At 38.4% G+C, this 23,554-nt stretch overlaps 1 protein-coding gene across 7 annotated transcripts in view; it reads right to left on the bottom strand.

Annotated features, from left to right (window-relative positions):
* gphnb (gephyrin b) overlaps nucleotides 1–18,724 on the bottom strand; it is a 139,410-nt gene extending 120,686 nt beyond the window's left edge. For all 7 annotated transcript variants that reach the window (XM_007255478.4, XM_007255480.4, XM_007255482.4 and 4 more), the window contains exon 1: nucleotides 18,616–18,724. In XM_007255478.4, the coding sequence (XP_007255540.1) occupies nucleotides 18,616–18,679 (64 nt within the window). In that variant the 5' untranslated portion in view covers nucleotides 18,680–18,724. The remainder of the gene's footprint in view (nucleotides 1–18,615) is intronic.
* Nucleotides 18,725–23,554: the final 4,830 nt, after the last annotated feature.

Here is a 23,554-nt window from a genome sequence, read left to right as displayed (position 1 = left end):
TTTTTGGAGTCACAAAGACTGCGAAGAGTGCGAGAACTTATCCCCCCTCCCATATGTTTCTACACAACGGGGTGTACTGCACTCCGTCACACATTAACAACATGTCGACAATGAGATTCTGGGTCGACAATTTTTTATAGATGTTTTTTTATAACCACCTAAATCATTAAATATCAGACCGTCTTAAACCAGCTACGAGCAAATGCTGGTCTTGAATAGGGTTGTGTACTGACAATAATTGTTGATACACTAGGTAAGCAAGGGAAATTATTGCAGTTGTTTAAATATAAATATGAATAAAAGAATCATATATGCAATTCATGCAATCATAACAGTGGGATATAATGACACAACATGCATACATCATTGCTATCTAGTAGGTGCTTTTAAACACAACACAAAATGAACTACTGTCTGCCACCAATATTTATCTGCACATATTTTACTATTATAAGGTATGTGTGAATTTGTAATTATAACTTCAATTTAAAAATATGTTTAAAATAAGCTTTGTGCAACTGTTTAAACTGAAGTAGCGTGTAACTCAAATGTGGGATGGGACAGTTCACAGTTAAACTAGACTTGAGGCCTGATGTCAGATGTTACTCTATGATGCCTGATAAAGATGAGCCCAGCAGTGTCTGACACAGCGATAATCAGAAAGGGAACACACTAGACGGAAATAAGAGAAAGAGAGGGATGTGTGGACGGAGATTCTGACGATCCTGTTCATCCCTACAGCTTTAATTAACAGAGTCAACTTCACCAAGGGGGAGTGCAGTGACTCATCAGAACACACACACACACACACAGACACACACATACCATAAAAACTCACACATGCACACGCACTGGAACACACAAGCATACACACACACACACACACATACATGCACACACACCTCTTCTCTCCCCACCTTGCCTAAGTAAAGCTGACAGGACGTCAGATTCCCGCGGTAGCTGGAGTGTGACCTGCGGTGTGTTTCTCTGCCTTAACCAACAGCTCAGCTGACCTCAGCCTCGCCTGCTGAAACTAACACACACAACTGCATCCTGATCAGCTAGAAAACACGGCAGAACTAAAGGGCTTTGTGACAGCACTTATACTTAGAGGACACGGGACCAATTTTCTGGTGTGAAGTGATTAACACTAAGAGGGTGTTCAGATGACACCTTTTCAAACTCTTAAATGAGCCTCTTTTTCAGTGTTACCGAGCTACAGTATGTGGCCCACCGCTGAAAAGCATTCCTCTTGCTCGTGCCATTTGTACCATGAATTAGCACCATCTACTGGGAACATTTATCAAAAACAAATCTACAAAAATGTCTTGAGAATTTAATCAGATTCACATATCAAAGTCTTGAAACCCAACTCAGACTCATATCTCAAAGACTTTTGAGTCGGTTTGAGACCGACTTACACCCAAAAGTCTTGAGACGCAACCTGAACTCACATTCTGTGCCGACCTGGATTTGCATCCCAACATATTGTGTGATGTGACTCGAACCTGCATTCCTCAGACCTTAGACATCAGTCAAAATGACACCCCTAACATTAAAGACATGACTTGGACTTACTAGAGTATCAAGACTTGATTTAGACTTGCACCCCATAGATTGGAGTCTTAAGACAAACTTCTACTCAAGTGTCTTTATACTTAGACTCACACCTTAGAGACAAGAGGCTCAAGTCCGACTGAAACCCAACTCAACTGGACCCAACTCAGACTAGTCTTGCAGGGTTCATACACTTTTTAAACAACAAATTTCCATGTGTTTTTCATGACTTTTCCAAAACTTTTCTGGATATTTATATTTGTTCAAAACTTATCCATGCCTGGAAATAGCTATTTTCAAATTCCATGACTTTTCCAGGTTTTCTTGACCGTACAAACCCTGGTCTTGAGATGCAACCTGGATTAACATTCTGCCTCAAGGCTCAACCTGGATTTGCATCCAAGAGTATTGGAACGTGGCTCTATTTAGACCTGGGCCCCAGTGACTGAGTTAGACTACCCAGGAGTCTTGAAACTTAAGTTTACACCTTAGAGACTTGAATTTGCATCCCAAAGTATTAATACATGACTCGAGACTGCACCCCACAGACTCAAGACCAGTCTAAATGACACCCCAGAGATTGACCATAAATTACAGGGAAGCCTGAAAACGCAATGATTAGCTTTTCTTCCATGTTTCACTGGAACTCTCTGGAAAGTGAAACTAAAATGTCATACACTGCGCTGAGGACACGTATCAGGCAAACACCTTATCACTGATTGGATAGACGCATCACATTGGATGGATTAATTTGCAAGTTCATCTTAAGTCAACTTTTCATCGCATCCCCCGAACCCGACGCATCGGACCCATGATGCACTGCTCGACTGCGACTGACAGAGCCAACGTTTCATATTGAAAATGAATGGGATACACACTGTGCGTTGATGTGACAGAGCTGTGTAAATGCAGGGTCAGACTTGCACCCCAGTATCTTAAAATCGATGTGGATGTGACTCAAACCTACACCCCACAAATACAAGACCTGGGTCAAACCAACACCCTAAGATGCAAGACATAAATTGGACTCTGAGATTCAACAGATTTAACCTGGACCATAGAGCATCGAAACTCGATTTAGACATGAGCTCCATAGACTTAAATTAGACTAAGATTTTCAAAGTTTGACTCAAACTAACAGCATAGATACTTGAAGCATAGATGCACAGCTACTTGTGTCACATGCACACCTAAGAATCTTGAATTGCAACCTGGACTTACATTCTGTCTCAAGACTTGACTTGAAGTTTGACTTGAACTTACTTCCCAGACACTCAAGACTCAACCTGGTTTTGCATCCCAGTGTTGAGATTTGATTAGGACCCGCACACAAGAAACTCGAGAGTTATACTACTACCTAAGCCTCTCAGGACTTAACTTGGGCAAACACCTTATAGACTTGACTTCAGCTACTGGCTTAACCTAACACCTCAGAGCTTCATGTGATTCCTGACTTTGACACCTCAGAAATCCCAGGAACAAAATGGAACTCATTTTTGAAAAACATGATAAAAAAGTACTTAACTTTAATGAATTGCAGCGGATGAATTGCAGGCTCTACGGAATCTATGTATATATGTCTGTTGCTATCAGTACAAAGATGGTGGCGTACAGAGCTAAAGCTAGCGGCAAGGGATGTAAACAGTGTTTTTTAAAAAGCTTCTTGTGCATTTTTAAGTTATTATTGCCTCATTTTAAATGTCAGAGCTCTCTGGATTCTAGCAAGGAGGTGTGGAGCTACTTTGAGCCCGGTGTCACCGAGTCTGAAGGGTGTTTGGACAAACTGTTAAAATTTTTGGATCTCGGAACGCTGTGGGAGAACAGAGGTGTGCTATTCATCAAAGTTAAGTATTTTTTTTATCATGTTTTACTACACCATAAGTCCATTTTACACCGGAGTTCTCCTTTAGATATCATCAGCTTTCTACCACAGAGCCTTTAGGATTTGGATCAGACTTAGGGACTCAGACTCACACAGTGGCTTAACTTTAAGACCTGAGACCTAAGATTATCAGTCTTTTACCCAAGAGCCTTGAGACTGAAGTCCCACCTAAGAGACTTGAATCAGATTTACATCTGAGAGTCTTGGGGCCCAACTCTGATTCACATCCCAGAGTATTGAGACTTGACAGGCACCAACACGTTCGACTTTGGCTTACACCAAAGAACTGACTTGGACACTTCACAACGCAGTAGTGTGTTGGTCTGGTACCACAAACTGAACAGATCATTAGAACATTCAGTATAAGATTCTGAGTCCAAAGCTTCAACTGCATGTGTAAAGTCATTTTCACATGGCTAAATGCTCATGTATGTCCCGCCCACAAGGTCTCTACATGTTGCAGTAACTCCGGTACAGAAAAGACGTTCCAGTTAATTTTCCTCTCAGAGAGAGTAAGTGGGTGTGTGTCGTGAGTCACAGTGCGGGAAAGTTGTGTCACTTTATACATAAAAAAAAGCTGCATATTAATAAAAATCCAATAAAACGGGATGTTCTGTGCCGATTACCCTACACAGCATCTTGGCAAATAGCATGTGCCATTGAACCTACACACATGCACACACACATACACACACACACACACACCTACATATATACATAAATCACAAACATACATCTTGTGGTAAACACGTGCGTAAATTTGCACAGACACACATGTTCACCTATTTTCCATGCTCATATTCATATTTATACGTAAACGTACGCACACACACACACAAACACACATTCTGTCTCTCAGCAGTGTCCCTGTCCGTTCTCCTCTCTGTACTCTGTCCGGTTCCTCATCAGGGTGACAGTGTGAGGAAGTTAATGCTGCTGCAGCTCCTGCCTCAGTCACAGCCAATCACGCGCAGAGCCGAGACGGCCTTAATAAGCCTGGCACAAGCACACACACACACACACACACACACACACACTGCTCTACAGCATACTGCTAGCAGCAAGCAATACACACACGTATACACACACACATTCTGTGGCCTGTTAGATCTTCACACCTATAGTTTGTGGGACAAACACAGTCCACCTGATTAACCCTTAACATTCATGATTATCAGGAGCATGTTGGAGTATGATGATGATGATGATGATCAGTTTATGATGATCAGTGCACTGTCTCTGGTTTGTCAATGGATTCTGACTGTACTGATTACACACATCAGATGACTACTAGATACACAGTATTAACTGATCAGTGGGTATATAAGAGATAACAAACAGATCTAGCAACTGAGTAAGTAGTAGATATATTACTTAACTAGTGCTAGATGATTTGTTAGCCAGGCAGCAGAGGAAGTGCCTAGTGACTAACTAGTGGAAAACAGATACATTACATAGATGAAAGTATTGGGACACATACTCATTCATTTTTGCAAATGCAAATAGAGAAGTGTTACCAATACAATAAGAAGTCTCTGAAGTAGATAAAACTCAACACATTGCCATCATCCCTAATTCCAGATGTGGTCTAGAGGGGTATAAATCTGACAGAATTGAGCTGTGGAGCAGTGGAACTGTGTTCTCTTAATAATGGGACTCCATCCAGTACATCCCGTTGAGTTGGGGAGTTGGGAACGATGAGGTGAAGTGGGGATCATCCAACATCCTGACCTCACTAATGATCTTGTCACTGAATGCTGTCAAATCCTCACAGCAGAGCCCCGAAATCTAGTAGAAAGCTATTCCTGATCAGTGCAGATTATTCAAACAAAATCAGGATAAAAAAACATTTTTAAACCTGTGGTTTCAGTAGAGACAAAAATGAGCAATGTGTGGCCCAATACTTTTGTCTATATGTTTTACCTGACTAGTACATAAATTACTTGACGATTGTTGTGCATGATTTTGATCACTTTTAGTGTTTTAGAGCACAGTTGAATATACCAGCCAGTTTTAGTCCTTCCCATCTAGTTGTGCAACTTATTCTATTCCACTTGGGGAGATATACAATATGTAAAAAATGACCATAACCTTAATATCATACTTGCTATGCAGGTTACCATTTTTATTTTTTAGTTTAATTCCAACGAGTAAAGTGCATGAGCCATTTGTGTGGAAATAGTTTGCATTCAAGAGTGCAGTTGTTTTATTAATTATTTAAAAACATATTTATTACTTACACTATTATTACTTACACTTTTTGATATTTAGTAATAACACAACTTTATCACAACAATATTTAGCATTTAAATGTACATGCTATGTTTTTGCACTTACAAATAAATACTGGTTCTGACGGTTTTCATAGTACAGTATCGTGTAATGTAATTTCTAAGGACCGTGGCCCTGCGGGAACATTCTGCACACAGGACACACACACACACACACACACACCTTCATGCCTCCAAGCTCACAAGTGTGTGATCCAGCACTCTATTAGGACAGTTGTTAAGGAGAATCAGTGACACTCCACAGATTAGAGTAAGTAAAAGTGATTAACTCCACTACAGTCTCATCAAATGACATAGAAAAGAAACAGCAAGAAAACACACATACACAAACACACACACACACACACACACACTACTATTACATTTTGATTTGAATATTATTATTTTAGCACTATCTTTGTGTGTACGCTATATGAACAATGAGAAGAGTGTACTGGATGGAGCACCATCATTATCGAGAATACTGTGAATGGTGCTAATTGGTTTATGTTTGTCTGTTCCAGCACCTCTCTACCGGAACTAGACAAGCTGTGTGCTTGTGTGTATATTTGCACATCTGTGTCAGCAAAGGATCCAACTTAAAGTGGCTGAAAGTAATCATTAGAAGAGGTGTCCACAAATATTTAGTAATATATAGAGGAATGTCATGATAATTACGTTATTGACTTATCATACAATAAATAGACAAGAGCTCAGTATTTCTGGCTAACATTGACACCATCAATTGGAATTGCTTAATGTATGTTTTTTTACATACAAATGAACCTTGCCAATATTTCAGCCTTTGATGTAATGACCAATACATCAAAAACAGCACAGAGTGGATTGTGGAAGAAATTCATTACAGTAATATTACAAAAAATATAACAGGGCGTAATTAGCATTATTATGCTATAATATTATCATTATAAAAATGCCATAAAATGGTCTGAAAAAGAAAATAATATCAGAAAATGATTGACACAGGCATATGTGTAAGTAATGTTTTTGTTATATATCTGTTTCTGTTTTATTCCTTATATTATTGTTTTTATGCTGCTGTCATGCACGTCTTTCATTTTAGGATTAAAGAGATCCAGTGATATCTCTTTTAAACCTTTCACATGTTTAAAATACATCCTTTTAATCCTATAGATACTTAAAAAGTTTACAAAGCTTTTACATATTCTTCACTACGATATCTGTTTATCTACAAATATATGCCCCCTGCAAACCAATCAACAGGTGTATGTGAATGTGTATAGGGCCTATAAGAGTGCTCCAACACACACACACAAACGCACACACACACACACACACACACACACACACACACACACACACACACACACACACACACACACACACACACACACACACACACACACTCCTATCTCCTTCAGCAACACTACGGCAGTGCTGAACCAGTGAAAGAGAAAGAATTAAGGAACACTAAATAAACAAACATGACAATTAAAGCTGCAACCATTAGTCAATATAAGCGGCAATGCAAAATTCCAGTTAGAAATTGTTGATTTGTAACTGCAATACACTATACAAGGTGCTGTGGACAGAAATGCAACAGTAGAGGGGTAATGGGCTCACTCACACAGAATTTAAAATCAACTAAAATCTACAAAAAGTCCCCAAACACAAGAGATTACAAATGTATTGTCAGTAAATATCAGTACTTTGCACAATTAAACATCTACTGGGCATTAAAATCCCACATTCACCTGATTCTTTAGGATGGAGGATGGAGAATGTGGTAGGAATTATTCTTGAGTAATCGACTAATAATAACTATTCGTTGCAGCCCTAATTAAAATCATTATTTGTGATCAGTTAAAAAAATCAGTTACAGGGATTAATGTGTTTTCTCCTGAATATGGAGGACCACATACACCTTTCCTACCTACAATATTGACAGACTGTTAGAATAGCTCAGTGTTTCTCAATCCTGGTCCTTGTGCCACCATTTATAACTATCCATGCTCCCAACATCCATTCATTAACGAGTCCTTTCAGGATTGCAGGGGTGTTTTAAAGCAGGCAATCCTCTAAAATATGCAGGACAGGGTGGTGCTAGGATCAGGACTGAGAAGCACTGCTATAGCTGAAGGAGAAAAGGACAGAGAAAAGCATGGGGTACAGACTAACAAGGAAAAGGGGAAGAGAGAGAGGAAGAGGGAGTGGCATAAAGAAAATGAAAAGAGAGACAAGAGAGAGGAAAAAGAAAGAGAGAGAATGCAGTGACCGCTGCAGAAAGACAGCAGTGCTCATTCTTCCCTATTTCAGTTTATTTATGTGCATTTCAAAAGAGGAATAAAAAGATGTTGATAAAAAAATGTTCACAGTTTGTTTTAACCCTTAACATTTAACATTTTGGTTTGGATTGACCATCTAGAACATGTTCAGGGTCTGAAGTTTGTTTTTTTAGTTTTGCATTGAACATACAAGGCTAATGTAATAATGGAAACTTATGTCCCACCAATTTGCATGGTTCTACTGCTGCCCTCAGGTTGTGTCAGAAATTGGTCGTATTTACGGAACAACACCACAAACTCGTATTTACCAGTGAGAAACGCTGATTTTTGGATAAGCCCTGAGTTTCCCAGTTGTTTATTAATCTTTAATAGCGGATTATGTGGTTTCTGATACTCATTGTTATCTTTGAACATGGACTCATGGACTACTGTATGGAAAAAACGAGTATTTGATAACTCACAGAACCACTGAGACTGCAAAATGCTGAATGAGTCAAAAATGCCAATAAAAAAGATAATTTAAACTCAAACATTTCTAAACTATTTTTTATCTAAGCTAATTTTATTCATTCAATGACCTTTTTGTCTCTTTCCTATAATATTAATATATAAGAGTGTAAGGAAACAAAAAGGATGCTTTGATGATCTGGAGCATACTATATATGTAAAACATGGTGGAGGGAGCATTATGGCATTGGCTGCTCAGCTCCAGTGTTTATTGATGATAAAGAATTCTTAAGTATATATTCAGTAGAGTTGACTTTTCTCAGATTTATACAAATGCTGTAAAATTAATGATAGATCTGTACAGTTGATTATATTCCCACAACATAAAGCAAACTGATATTAAGTCATGGCTGTGACCTGCAGTGTCTGACAGCAACATGGCAGCTGTTCTGGTTTATCAAGGTTAGGTTCGACTGGTTTTTAGGTCAGTGTTCACCAAGGTGACAGAGCTAAAATAAGGAGTGTGTTTTTAGAAGTGTGTGTGTGCTGGGAAAAGGAGGCACAAACACACTTGTGTATTGATGTCTAATCTATTTTAAGGTATCTACGTAATTGACCAATTTGCTTAAAAAATCATGCTTATAAACTTATGTTCCTTTTTGAGTAGAGAGTTCCATATAGTTTGATTGGTCATAATTGTCATTTATAATGGTCATATATATTTTCTTTATTTTTCATGTGTATATTGATTAGTGCATCTTTCAGAAAATGAGCTGACTTAAAGTGGCTGAATGCATACATTTGGCTATACAGGGAAATAAGGGATTAAATAGTTGTTTGCTTCAGTTTTTTATCTACAGTGTATAAAAAAAGAAAGCTTTCATGATCTGGAGCCACAGATCTGTCAAACATGGTGGAGGCAGTGTTATGGCATAAGCATGCATGGCTGCCAGTGGTATATAGTTACTGGTGTCTGTTGATAATGAATTCTACAGTGTATATAACAATTACCTTTCCTCATATTTAAACACATGCAAAACCAACATGATAGCAACTAAACAAAATACTTAATTTACCAAGAACAAGACTTCTGTACTTCCTGTTAGAGATCATGACTGACTACAGTCAGCTAGTGGAATCTCTGTTGTAGCCAGTATCTACAAATTTTATGTGAGCCAAACAACACACAATACAATGAAAAAGGTAGTGGATCATTATTGATTTACACAAGTCAGAAATGTCTCTTGGTTTGAATGAAAAAGAACCACCCAAGGACCAAAGCGCTGCAATGAAGGGAAAGCTAGAATCATATTGCTATAGACTGTGAGACTGCACATTAAAAAAGGAGTTCCTTCTTTCAAGTCGACACTTTCAAGCTCAACTAAAGCTTACAGCTGACCATATGGGCAAATGTAGACTAAGAATAAGTTGTTTGGCCACAATCCAAACAACACTGAAAAACTGTTAAGCGTGAGGATGGTAGTATCAATCTCTCTAGCTGTTTGAACTGGTATATTTAAAAAAACAAAGAAATAATGAAGAAGAATTCTTCTGCATAACCTTAAACCATAAGCTGGACACAACGGGTTGTTCCAACAGTTCCAATGACCCCGGACACACATCAAAGATAGTTGTGAAATGGATAAAGTGGGCTGCTATTAACCTTTTGTAATGGCCTTTCCAAAGTCATGACATCAGCCTTATCGACAATTATTGGACTGTGCTTTGCGTCTGTGCCAAGAACTCTATCAATTCTGCCAGCATGATTGGTCAAATGTAGAGAACTGTGCCAGAAGCTTGTTGATGGCTACCAAAAGCCTCTGGTCAAAGTACAGACAAACTGGAACGCCAAATTCTTGTTTTTTTTTTTTACTGTTAAAGATGTTTGCTGTACACTCTCTCTGCCCCAGAAAAAGACAGTTCAGAAAAATCACTGAAATTGATTTATATTTGCCATGACATTCATGTCCATGATGAGTGTATGTATACTTCTGACCAAAACTGTATCCTGATTTGTAGGTTGATGTAGATTTCAGATATAAATCTCTGCTAGTGCTGATATGTATGCATTTACACAGTCAAGTCTTCAATATTCTTTAGGGCTGTATGAGTTGTGTGATTCCGAGGACACAAAAAAAAAAATCACGGATTGAGAAAATAAAAAAAAATACATAGGATACATAGGGAAATACACAGGATAAGAAATAATTCTGATATCTGAAAACTATAAATTTGTTCCTCTAGTATCTGTACTTAAAACATCACAGTGTGTTTACACACAGTGTGGGAATATCTAAATTTTTAAAACATATTCTTAACTGCACAATTCAGGGCACCGCAGTATCTATATAGTATACTTGAGTAATTTTTTTGCCAGAAAATGTGCTTATTTAACAAGCAACAGCCAAAAACTGTTGATAATTTAGTGCAGAGGTCCAGTATCACCTACACCTTCTGCTTTGCTCTTCTAATATCGTTTTGAAATGTTAGTATAATCCAATCTGATGTCTAATACATATATTATTTAACAGTAGGGCTGTCATGATAATTACATTATTGAGTTATTATACAATATATGGGCATGACTATTATGTTTTTTTCTAACTAAGGTGAGAACATCAACCTGGACAAGGTAGTGTTCTGACTTTCTTTAAAAACAGTGGCTTTATTTTATTTATGTTTCATTTATTTAGGATTCCAGCATCTAAAAATTCTTAATATTTAAAAGCCCATTGCTTTTTAAAAGGGTGTAATTCCATTATTATATTCTTTAAGTTATCATGATATTTTATCATTAAGATTACATCATATATTATCTTATATTGTGTGCACAAAAACATGCCTATCGTGACAGGTCTATTTAGCAATAATCTGCAGATGCTAATATGATTCTGATATTATCATGCATCCCTTCTGTTTTCACATCACGTTGCCTCTATTCCCAAAACAACAACACAAACCCGGCCATTTCTCTCTCCTGCCCTTCTCAGAGCCGCTGTATGCATGTCAGGCTCCAAAAAAATGAGCGTTGCCATGCCAACCAAAGCTCACTTCAGCCCTGAAGAAGGGGACATGTTTGATCATGTGACCCTGCTGTCATTGGGGAAGACGAAGCGAGAGGAGATGAGAAACCCCTGCCTCTCTGTTTCTGAAGGAGCAGCACGACACACGGCAAGGACACAGCGGTGGACTGAGGGACAAAGTGGAGCAGTGTCTCAGTATAGCAGCGTCTCAGACACACACTGATATACACTGACTACAGGTCACTTAAAGGGTAGACATCTCTCTCCATGCTCTACAAACCATAAAGCAGAAGCACAGACAGCAGAAACAGCTGGAACACAGACACATTCCAACAGAATCTCATATAACCCGGGAGGAAAACACTGGCTGTTACAGTTTTGACTAAATCAACAGAAGAAAAACTAATAAAGTCACTAAATATGCTCATAAAATTTGTTAAATAACAGTAATATTAAGAACCTTCATTTATAGAGAACATTTTATTCTATACCTGCTATATATTATACTATACAGTACCTTACAAAGATATTTAACTTAGGGCTGGGTGATATTTAATGATGCAGTAGTAAATGCAGTAGTTTAATGCAGTAGTAACAATATATACCTAAAAAAAACACTTTTCAAATACTTTCCCATACTGATTACAGTAACCTTATTCAAAACATACTGCAATGTATACAATTAAACTGCACAAATTATGATCTCCTGTAATCATATGTACAGTTGAGTCAGTTCTCTTTAAGTATTGATGACATCCTCGATATGCTTAAAAATTGATTGTTGATACGAAAGAAAAAACAAATTACAATACAATTAAATTTTGTGTTGTCAAATTGTTCACCTTTAAGTGCATTCAATTTAATTTGAAAAAAAAAAATCAGCTTTCTGAAATAAGTATGTGCTTTAAATTATATCAGTCACGTTCTTATTTAAAGACTTAAATTCCATTACAGCGAAACACAAAACTAATATTTAATCTGATTCTACAGGTATATTTACATATCACTATGAATGTTTTTTTTCATATTCCTTTCATGTCCTTTTGAAAACACTTTATTTATAATTAGCATTATTTGCTATGGACACACAGCTATTCATGACAATAAAGCTATTTGAATTTTAATTCTAGAGACAGGGAGAGAAAGACAAAGAAAGAGAGAGAAGAGAGAGAGAGAGAGAGAGAGAGAGAGAGAGAGAGAGAGAGAGAGAGAGAGAGTGAGAACAGGCAGAGATTTCTAAAAGGTCAGATGACATACAAAGACCAATTTACTCTGTGATATCTTTGTCCTGCCTCTATTTACCTCGCCTTCTTTATTTACTTCACACCACACTGTCTACAGAAAGTGTGTGTATCTGTATGTGTGTGTGTGTATATCTGTATGTGTACTGTTCATCCATTGCCATGGTCATTTGTTACAATACAGAAGGAGACATTAAGTGACAAACACTGAACTGACTGAATTAAATGTCAACTAGCAAATCTGTTACAAGACAAACACAATGTGTGTGTGTGCACAGGGCTAGCCTGTGTGTTTGTGTGCATGTTTGTTTGTGAGTGTGTTGGTAAAATAACTCTTTTTAGTCTTTTTGATATTGTACGTCTTCGGCAGAGACACAATTATAAACATTTTAATACACCATAACTGTTTATTTACTGACTGGAAAATAAACCTGATCTGTTAACCTACTTTATTTACCCCATTGTTGTAACTGAGGAACAACTTAGGTAGTCCGAATTGCTTCCCATGTAGTTTCATATTAATAATCCTTCGATGTGGTAAAGATAACAGCATACAAAGTTAAATTCAGACAATAAGTAGAAGTTGTGTCTAAAATCTTCCCAATAAAAGTTTGTTATCTGTAGAAGATTTTTTTATTATTATTATTTATACTTAGAATGCCACCAAAAACAAATAATTAATTTGAACAGCGGCACCAAAACTTTTGTATATTACTGTATAAGTGTACAGGTGTACATGGAAAGTGGGTGTGTCCTTAAATCTCAAACTAGCCAAAAAAAAACTTTTTAAATCCAAAAACAAAACAAAAAAAAACACAAAAACCACAATATATATATGAAAAACAAAGCCTTACTATTTTCATTAATATTCCACTTTAAAATACCTAAATTTGTTTAACATTTAATTTAAGCAGGTGTGTCTCATTGATTATGTTCGGGCCTTTGCAGAATAAGGTCAGGTGTCTTCTGAGTGCGATCTCTTTCACTGAATATTGTGTTCAGACTAGGGGTGGACGATATGGCCCTAAAATAATAACACAATATTTCATGTTATTTTAACGATAACGATACTTTTGGCGATATGACAAAACACTGATTAAAAAAAAAAGTCAAAAATACACTACTGCAACAAAAGAAAAATGACATTTTATTACTGCATACGATATGATATTGCACACCCCTAACTGAGATATTAAAAAATACAAGACTTTTATCAGATTTGTAACAAAATGATCCAGAATGTCATGATGCTAATAATAATGCACTCTAAATATAATAATATCTCCATTTATCCAGGATTAAAGTAAAATAAATTATACTGGACAGATGTAATCTGTCTCTAGTAGATATATCATGGGAAATGAGAACAGTGTGATTTTTTCTTTTGCTAAAAACAGTAAAAAAAAAGTAGTACCCTGATGTGATAATTAGGGGTGGGTGATATGGTATGATATTTCAGTGTATGTTATTGTTCACGATATTTATAAATGTTGGCGATATTATCGTGTACGATACAATATGGCACACCCCTTGTTCAGAAAACTCTCAGGTGGGCCTGATCTCATCTGATCAGGTTTTAAACAGACCTGTGGAGTTTATGCATCTTGACTGCATGCATAGATTAAAACAGCACAGAAAAAGACCACCAAAGACTATGGAACTTGGGAATTTATGTTTACATTTCAGATCTGCTATTCATTCAGACTGTTACAATGATGATATCATTTCTTGTAAATAGAGCCATATATATTTCGGATGCAATGCAACAGAAAAGCCTTTGCTCTGCTGCCCTTAGACTGTTAGACGTGAGTGTGCATGTGTGTATGCTGATTGGTGGAAAATTTATGACTAATAAGCGGTGAGGTGTGAGCTGTTTGTGTAAATGCACTGGGGCTGCATATATGTATATATATATTTGTGCGTGTGTGTGTGCGTGTGTGTGTGCACTGTTGTGAGGGGTTGCGAATAGCTTACAAAAAAAAATACAGAAAGAGATGCAGTAGCTAATGCGCTGAATGGTTAAAGGTGAAAAACAACAATGCAGGCCAAATTGCATGCTAATCACTTACAAGAGTAGCAATAAGTTGGAGAAGGTGCATTAGACTGTGTTTGTTTCTATGTGTGTGTTGGTAGGGGGTTGGAAGATGTTCAGACATATATGTGTGTGTATATATATATATATATATATATATATATATATATATATATATATACTGTATATATATACTGGTACGGTTGCTAGGGCTAATGAGAGGTTACACAAAAATAACAATAAGTCTAAATTGCATGATCATTTTTGTGCATATGCATGAGCCTAGCATATGTGCATGTGTATGAACTGGTGGGGGAGGGCTGTGTGCCTAATATCTTGTAAAAAAAAATGCATACAGTGGTGCAATGGCTAAGGTAGGAGTACCCAACAGGACAAAAGGGTTAAAATCAAACAATGGAAGGTAAATTGCACACTAATCAATTGCAAGACAAGCATAAGTTTGTGCATAAGGCTAGCATCTGTATTTATCTGTGTGTGTACTGGTGTGGGATATATGTAACTAATAGCACAAAAAACATGCATAAACAAGTTTGATAACAACGTATAGAGAGCTCAGATTGAAATAAACAGCTTTAAACAGCAAGAAATGAATTGCGTTTGTGTGTATTCTTGGGGATAGCATGTACGTGCGTTTATGATGGTTGGTAACTGTGAGTCGCATTTTGACTGACTCACAAAACACAGCTTGTTACTCATGATTCATAACTTTCAACCACAGGAAAAAACACTGATTGAATACTACAATACCTGTTCTTTTTAGATTTATATAGCTAAGACTAAATAAAAAAATCCCTATTAGACTTACTGGAATCACAGTCAATATACTCAACTGGGACTTGACTCAGACTTTCATCTCAGAGAATAAAGAATCAACTAGAACTTTTTACCCAGAGACTTGACTCCCTTGACTCCTAGCTCATACACTCAAAACTCTGACACCAGACACTCAACTCTGACTCACACCCTAGAGACTTAAGGCTTGGCTTAATTTGTGCATCTTTCAGACTCAAGACTAAACTAGGACATGCAAAACTTGACATAGACTCACTTTGGAGACTCAGACTCTCATTGCAGAGACTCAATCTGGACTTACACTACAAAGACTCAACACTTGACTCAGACATGCATCTCAGAGACTCAACACTTGACTAGGACCTAAACCCAGTGTTATTCACAATGTTAATGCAGCTCTTTTGAAGCGTTTACTGTATCATAATATACTGGGAACAGATTCCTAATAACATTACACTGGCCTGTCAAAATGCCTGTAATGAAGTTCAAAGAAGATATGACATTGTCTTGGTGGACACGACCAACGGATTTGTGTGTGGAGGCACTGTGGTTATAGTCAAGATGAAAAAAAAAGGTTTGTTGTCACGTGTCACATGTCCCGAAGGACTGAGACTCACACCACAAAGACTAAAGACTCAACTTGGACTCACAGACTTAAGACTTAAGACCGGACAAAGAATTACAATGCAGAGACACAAAGAACTGGGTGCATAATTAGTTCTTTGCCGAGTTTAATGCTTCTTTAACTATAATGAAATCATATGAAACAGGGTTTGCCATAAATGATGGGTCTGAATTCCATTTTTACATAAAATAACTTGCATAAAGCTGTCCAGTGGCTAATTTCCTTAGACAGGAAAATAAATATATGTAAGGGGTGAATGATATAAGCAAAATGATATGACTTGCAAGGATTATGTTGAATTTTTTTTTTTATTCCCCATTTTCTCCCAATTTTTCCAATTGACCCACCCCTTTTGTGCGTCCCCATAACCGGAGGGAGCAGGGCCAATTGTGCTCCCTCTGGGCGCCGGCAGCTGATGGCAAAGCTGCATGAGCCAGGATTTGGACCTGCGAACTCCCCCTAATAGTGGCGGCGCATTAGACCGCTGGACCACTCGGCGCCCCCTTGTTGAATATTAAGATTGAATTATTATTAAACATGAAAATCAAGATCTTATATTTATTTAAGCTAATCTAGGGTTTTTCGACACTTAACCTGATTACATTAATTTTTCTCAGGCTAAGAAATGGTTTGGAGTGCGTGCTCACTGTGGACCTCTACATCCAGCCTTATTATGTCACAAGGTTAGTCTGCTGTTATTTGCCATTTACCATATCATAATATACTGGTTATAGATTCCTAATTACATTACACTGGACTGTCAAAGTGGCTGTAATGAAGTTTAAAGGAGATATGACACTGTTTGTCTTGGTGGAGTTGACCAATGAATTTGTGTGTGGAAGCACTGTAGTCAATGACAAGATGAAAATCGGTTTGTTGTCGTGTGTCACATGTCCAGAAGACCAGTTTCATATTGAAGTCAGTTCACCATGGCATAAATGTCCAACAGCCCAATCAGTGGTTCTACCACAGTCTGGTGCACTATTCCAACAGTACAATGCTCATGCAAATACTGGCATTAAAATCCGACAAAAAACAACTGCATGATAATCATCAGCTGGGGAAGCTGTGATTTCAGCACCACGGTCAGCGCGCTCTCTCTTTTTCTCTCTCCATTGACTCGGCTCCAAGCATGAAGGAGGGCTGGTTGAGTTGGAGAGGAGGGGTGGAGGTGGAGGGATGGAGGGATGGTGGTGGTGGTGGGAGGAGTAGGGGTTTCCCTCAGTGCTATCTGGAGCTCCTGTGGCTCCTCCATTGCAACACATCACCATTCTCCAAGTGGAGCGGATTGGCAGCCGTCAGGAGGCCGACGGGGGAAGGGGGAAGGAAAGAGGGAGAGGGGTAAACGGGTGTGAAGGTCTGGGAGTCACTGTAATCCCATTTTTTCTCAATCCCAGACCCTCTGTTTCCTCGTCCTTTGGAGAGCGAGAGAGAGAAACACACCGACACCAGAATGCTAAGATGATGATGATGATGATGGTGGTGGTGAAAGCTTGCGTTGCATGTCAAGCGGTGGCCACGTACAGCGCACAGAACAGAGCAAGGGGCAGAGAAAATACATAGATATATACATTCATTCATTCACTAATACATTCATACATTCATCGTCAAACTAAATCTTAATGGTCTTGTATAGTGCATTGAGAAGAAACGCTCCAAATCTATCAATCCAGCACTATCGATCCCTGCTGCCATTCACACAGATCAATCGCACATCGTCATAAAGCTGGAAAATCGTGTAAAATGAACGTCATAAAGCCAGGGAAGAATGAATGGATGTGCTCGTGGCTGCTGGACGTTTCAGCGCTGTCCAACACCCTGCCTCAGCTCCAGCCTCCACAGGCTCATGGTTGACAAGCTGATACGGAGAAATGAATAATTCAACACGGCAAACTGTGTCTTCCCGAGGAGAAGGAGACGCAGAGCGTCAGGAGAGGGAGGAAAAATCACGCGTGCACGCGCATCCAGCACCAGAGGAGCCGGTTTAATTCAGACTAATTCTTCATTTTTGATCAGAGGGGTCTCTTATTCTGTCTCTCTCTCTCTCTCTTTCTGTGTGTTTGAGGAGGGGGGGGGGGGATTGTTTCAGCTGTAGACCAAAAAAGAGGAGAAATAAAAGGGTTTAAATCGAGCGTGGGCTTACAGGGCAAGGCGCTCACCAGCATAGCAAAGAGAGAGAGAGAGAGAGAGAGATAGAAGGAGAGAGACTCAGAGAAAAAAGAAAGAGAGACTGAGAGAGAGCCGTCACGCAGAAATATGCCGAAGCCCCGGCTCTGAGGAAGAGGATGAGGATGATGAGGGGGAGGAGGAGGGGGCGACACCGCTGCAAAACCTCCGATCACTCACTAACACACACTCACTCACTCACTCACACAATAAATCACGCTCACGCGACTCACGCGAACCGCACGCCTCTCACACGCGCGCCTACACGCACCGGTAAGACGGTAGCGCTTACCTGTCAGCACGCCGACCCGTATCTGGTGGTCATGGTTGGTGAGGATCATGCCGTCCGTCGCCATCGTCTCCAGCAGCGCCGCACTGAGCTCCAGCGCAGCCGCGAGCAGAGCGCATCGAGCAGAGCAGCGGAGGAGGGGAGGGGCGAGAGGGGGGAGGGGCGGGGCCAGGCCAGAGCAGCTGAGCACAGACGCAAGACATACTCCACACTACACTCTGCATGATGATCACAGTGCTGCACACACTCTATACACACAATACACTATACATACTCCACACTACACTCAGCATGATGATCACAGTGCTGCACACACACTATACACACAATACACTATATACTCCACACTACACTCTGCATGATGATCACAGTACTGCCTGCACACACACTATACATACACCACACTACACTCAGCATGATGATCACAGTACTGCACACACACTATACATACACCACACTACACTCAGCATGATGATCACAGTGCTGCACACACACTATACACACAATACACTATACATACTCCACACTACACTCTGCATGATGATCACAGTACTGCACACACACTATACATACACCACACTACACTCAGCATGATGATCACAGTACTGCACACACACTATACATACACCACACTACACTCAGCATGATGATCACAGTGCTGCACACACACTATACACACAATACACTATACATACTCCACACTACACTCTGCATGATGATCACAGTACTGCACACACACTATACATACACCACACTACACTCAGCATGATGATCACAGTGCTGCACACACACTATACACACAATACACTATACATACTCCACACTACACTCTGCATGATGATCACAGTACTGCACACACACTATACATACACCACACTACACTCAGCATAATGATCACAGTGCTGCACACACACTATACACACAATACACTATATACTCCACACTACACTCTGCATGATGATCACAGTACTGCCTGCACACACTATACATACACCACACTACACTCAGCATGATGATCACAGTACTGCACACACACTATACATACACCACACTACACTCAGCATGATGATCACAGTGCTGCACACACACTATTCACACAATACACTATACATACTCCGCACTACACTCTGCATGATGATCACAGTACTGCACACACACTATACATACACCACACTACACTCAGCATGATGATCACAGTGCTGCACACACACTATACACACAATACACTATACATACTCCACACTACACTCTGCATGATGATCACAGTACTGCACACACACTACACATACACCACACTACACTCAGCATAATGATCACAGTGCTGCACACACACTATACACACAATACACTATACATACTCCACACTACACTCTACATGATCATCACAGTACTGCACACACACTATACATACACCACACTACACTCAGCATGATGATCACAGTGCTGCACACACACTATACACACAATACCCTATACATATTCCACAATATACTCTGCATGCATGATGATCACCACAGTACTGCACACACACGATACACTATACATACTTCACACTACACTCTGCATGCATGATGATTACAGTACTGCACACACACTATACATACCCCACACTACACTCTGCATGATGATCACAGTACTGCACACACTACACACAATATACACTATACATACTCCACACTACACCCTGCATGATGATCACAGTACTGCACACACAATACACTATTCATACTCCACACTACACCCTGCATGATGATCACAGTAATGCACACACTACACACAATATACACTATACATACGCCACACTACACTCTGCATGATGATCACAGTGCTGCAGACACTATACACAATCAACTTGGCATAATGATCACACTACTGCACACACTACACACACAATACACTATACATACTCCACACTGCACTTTGCATGATGATCACAGTACTGCACACACTACACACACAATACACTATACATACTCCACACTAAACTCTACATGATGATCACAGTACTGCCTGCACACACACTACACTCCATATGCACGATGATCCCAGTACTGCCTGCACACACACTACACAAAACCAATACATACTTCACCCTATGTGCATGATTATCACAGTACTGCCTGCAAACACACTACACTACAAATTGTAATGAGTAACAATGCAGCACATAAAATTATTAAACTTATTGAAAAGATGTAGTGAAGTAAAAGAAAATCTATATATTCCAGTAGGTACATATATAGAAATTTAGACAGAAAAGCAGAAGCTTAAAACCTTTGAACTGCTATTGACTTGTTACAATGTTTTAAATTATTAAAAGTTATGATGTACAGTATTTATTTTAATAAGGAATAAATTAGTTGTTAATTTTCATGTGTTTATTTAAAAAAATGGTTAAATGTGCGTACAGATTTTAAAGTAAATACATGCAACAAGAACATTAAAATGCCATATGGGGTGAACATTAAGTGTAATAAATATAGTACGTTTTATTGTATAACAGATACACTCTAAAAAACAGAGGTACGATATGAGTACTTTTTTGTACTCAAAGGTACACTCTTTATAATTGTACCCTCAAAGGTACAATATTGGTCTTTACAGGGTCAGATTTGTTCCCTCTGAAGTACAAAGTCATTTCTAACAGCAATAAGTACAAATTTGTACCATTTAACCAGCCAAAAGGTACATTCAGTATTCTGCATCACTGTACTAATGAACAGTATATATTTAAATTGCACATTTTTTATTTGAAAGCCAGACAATTTTGTATCATCAAGTTTTTGAGCCATATTTAGTTGATGATAATGTTTATAATCTTTATAATCTATACTGGCACAAAAACCATGGGTACAAAAAAGGACTTTCACTGAAAGGTACTTTTTTGTACCTCAATATAAGGTACAGCCCCAGCGACAAGCTTTGTACTCTTTTAAGTACAAATCTGTACTTATATTTCTTAGAGTGTAGATAGAGAGCACAGTAAGGAATATAAGACTCTAAACTATAAAATTCTAAATTGAGACTTAAACATATATACATAAATATATAAGTATAAAAACTTTACAAATGTGGAAGTAATCACTCGTAGTTATGAGGTAGTGCAGTAAACGATTAAATTAAGTATAGAAGATAGCAGGTATCTATCTAGCTATCTAGCTATAGTACGTTTTATTATATAACAGATGAATAATAAACAATAAAGGTGTAATTGGATTTTTTTTAATTAAAAAAATCAGTATGAATGAAATGTCAAAATTGAAACATTGCAACCACATTTTATTTATTTAAAACGTTTAAACATTTGCCATGCTGTGAATTTTTCAAATAATAAAATAGTAAAGATCTAAATAATAAAGGCAGTTGTTTATTCATAGCCAATAATATTATAAATACATACACACTACACGTATTTTATTATATTGACATTTAAGTAATATAAATAATCATTAATTGTTGACTAATATATTTATTGACATCCATGAGCCTTTTAATCACGGAGGACTTTTTTTGTGGCATTCGGCAGAGAAATGGAGCTGTGGTGAGTGAGGTCTCCCTGCCTTACGATGTAGACCAGGGATGGGCAACTTCCATGATGGAGAGGGCCACATTTTTTTCAGCATGACCATTGGAGGGCCACATGACCTCGCACATTTGCTTATAAAAGTGCAAAAGGCATTTGAACTCATTTATAACAAAGAACAAAAAAGATTTAAAAACGGATTGCAAATAGCTCATTCAATAATAGCAGAAAACTAGACCACAGAGGCCCAACATTTATTGAAGCTAATGAGAGAGCTGTGGTTTGGCCTGCTGGCTCACAATGGACTGGATGTCAATGTCAATTTTCGTGGTTGTTTGGCAGCGCCCTCTAGCGGTCAAAAGTAGAATTACGTTTTTTTTTTTTTTTTTTTTTTTTTTTTTTTTTTTAATTATGAAATTATGAAATTTTTGATCTATTCGCGGGCCGCACTGAGTGATGACGAGGGCCGTGTGCGGCTCCCGGCCCGCCAGTTGCCCATCCCTGATGTAGACTTTTATATAATATAATATATTATAATGTGATAGTACATTCTATGTAACATTAAATTTGATGTAATAGAATAATAATAATAATAATCACGGAAGACTTTTATTATGACATTCGCCGGAGCCGTGGTGAGAGAGGTCTCGCGCACAAACGCGTATGCGGGGGAAGCCACGCCCAGCAAGCTGTGGTGGAGCTGTGGTGGTGGAGGCTCCCAGTCTCAAGCAGTATACTGTTGCTACTGCTTAGCTGATATTAGCAATGTAGCAATTCTGGCAGGTCTTGCAGCTGGGGGCACCAAACTACTGTATTTTTTCGCACTATAAAGCACATTTAATCCTTTAATTTTTCCAAAAAATTACAGTATGCCTTATAATTTGGTGTGCCTTATATATAAATTCTTCCAGTCATGTTGTAAGTAGCAGAAAAGGCTCCCTGCTGAAGTCCAGTATTATAAAGGAGTGTCAGTGAAGTTTCTCCAGCGTTCAGAAGTGAGTATATCGGACTGTAGCCTGTGTTTAATATGTGGTAAAACAAGCTATATGAGACAAACCGCTAGCTAAAAGCGCCCTGTCTTACCAGAAAACTCACAATTACTTAGTGTAACGCCATTTGGCTTTATAAATTACGACAACCACAATATTACCATAGTTTAATGTGTAGTTGTAATGTTTTATGACTATTTTCTTTATAACATACAAATCATGCAAATTTGTCTCAGTAGCTATCTGGCTAGCTAACTTTCCCATTCAATCTAAAATGGTTAAACCAGCCAAGGTAACCAACAACTAGCATAGGTCTGTAATGCTAAAATACTGGCTGCTTTCTCTGTATACCTCACCTCTATATCATCTAACTTGCTGTAGCTTTCTGTGGCTATATAGAGTTATGGAGGAAATAAAGATTCTTTCTGCA

The sequence above is a fragment of the Astyanax mexicanus genome, chromosome 1, assembly GCF_023375975.1.
Source record: "Astyanax mexicanus isolate ESR-SI-001 chromosome 1, AstMex3_surface, whole genome shotgun sequence".
NCBI classification, from domain to species: Eukaryota; Metazoa; Chordata; class Actinopteri; order Characiformes; family Acestrorhamphidae; genus Astyanax; species Astyanax mexicanus.
The sequence above is the reverse complement of the archived record's forward strand: the minus strand, read 5'-3'. Positions and strand labels throughout refer to the sequence as shown.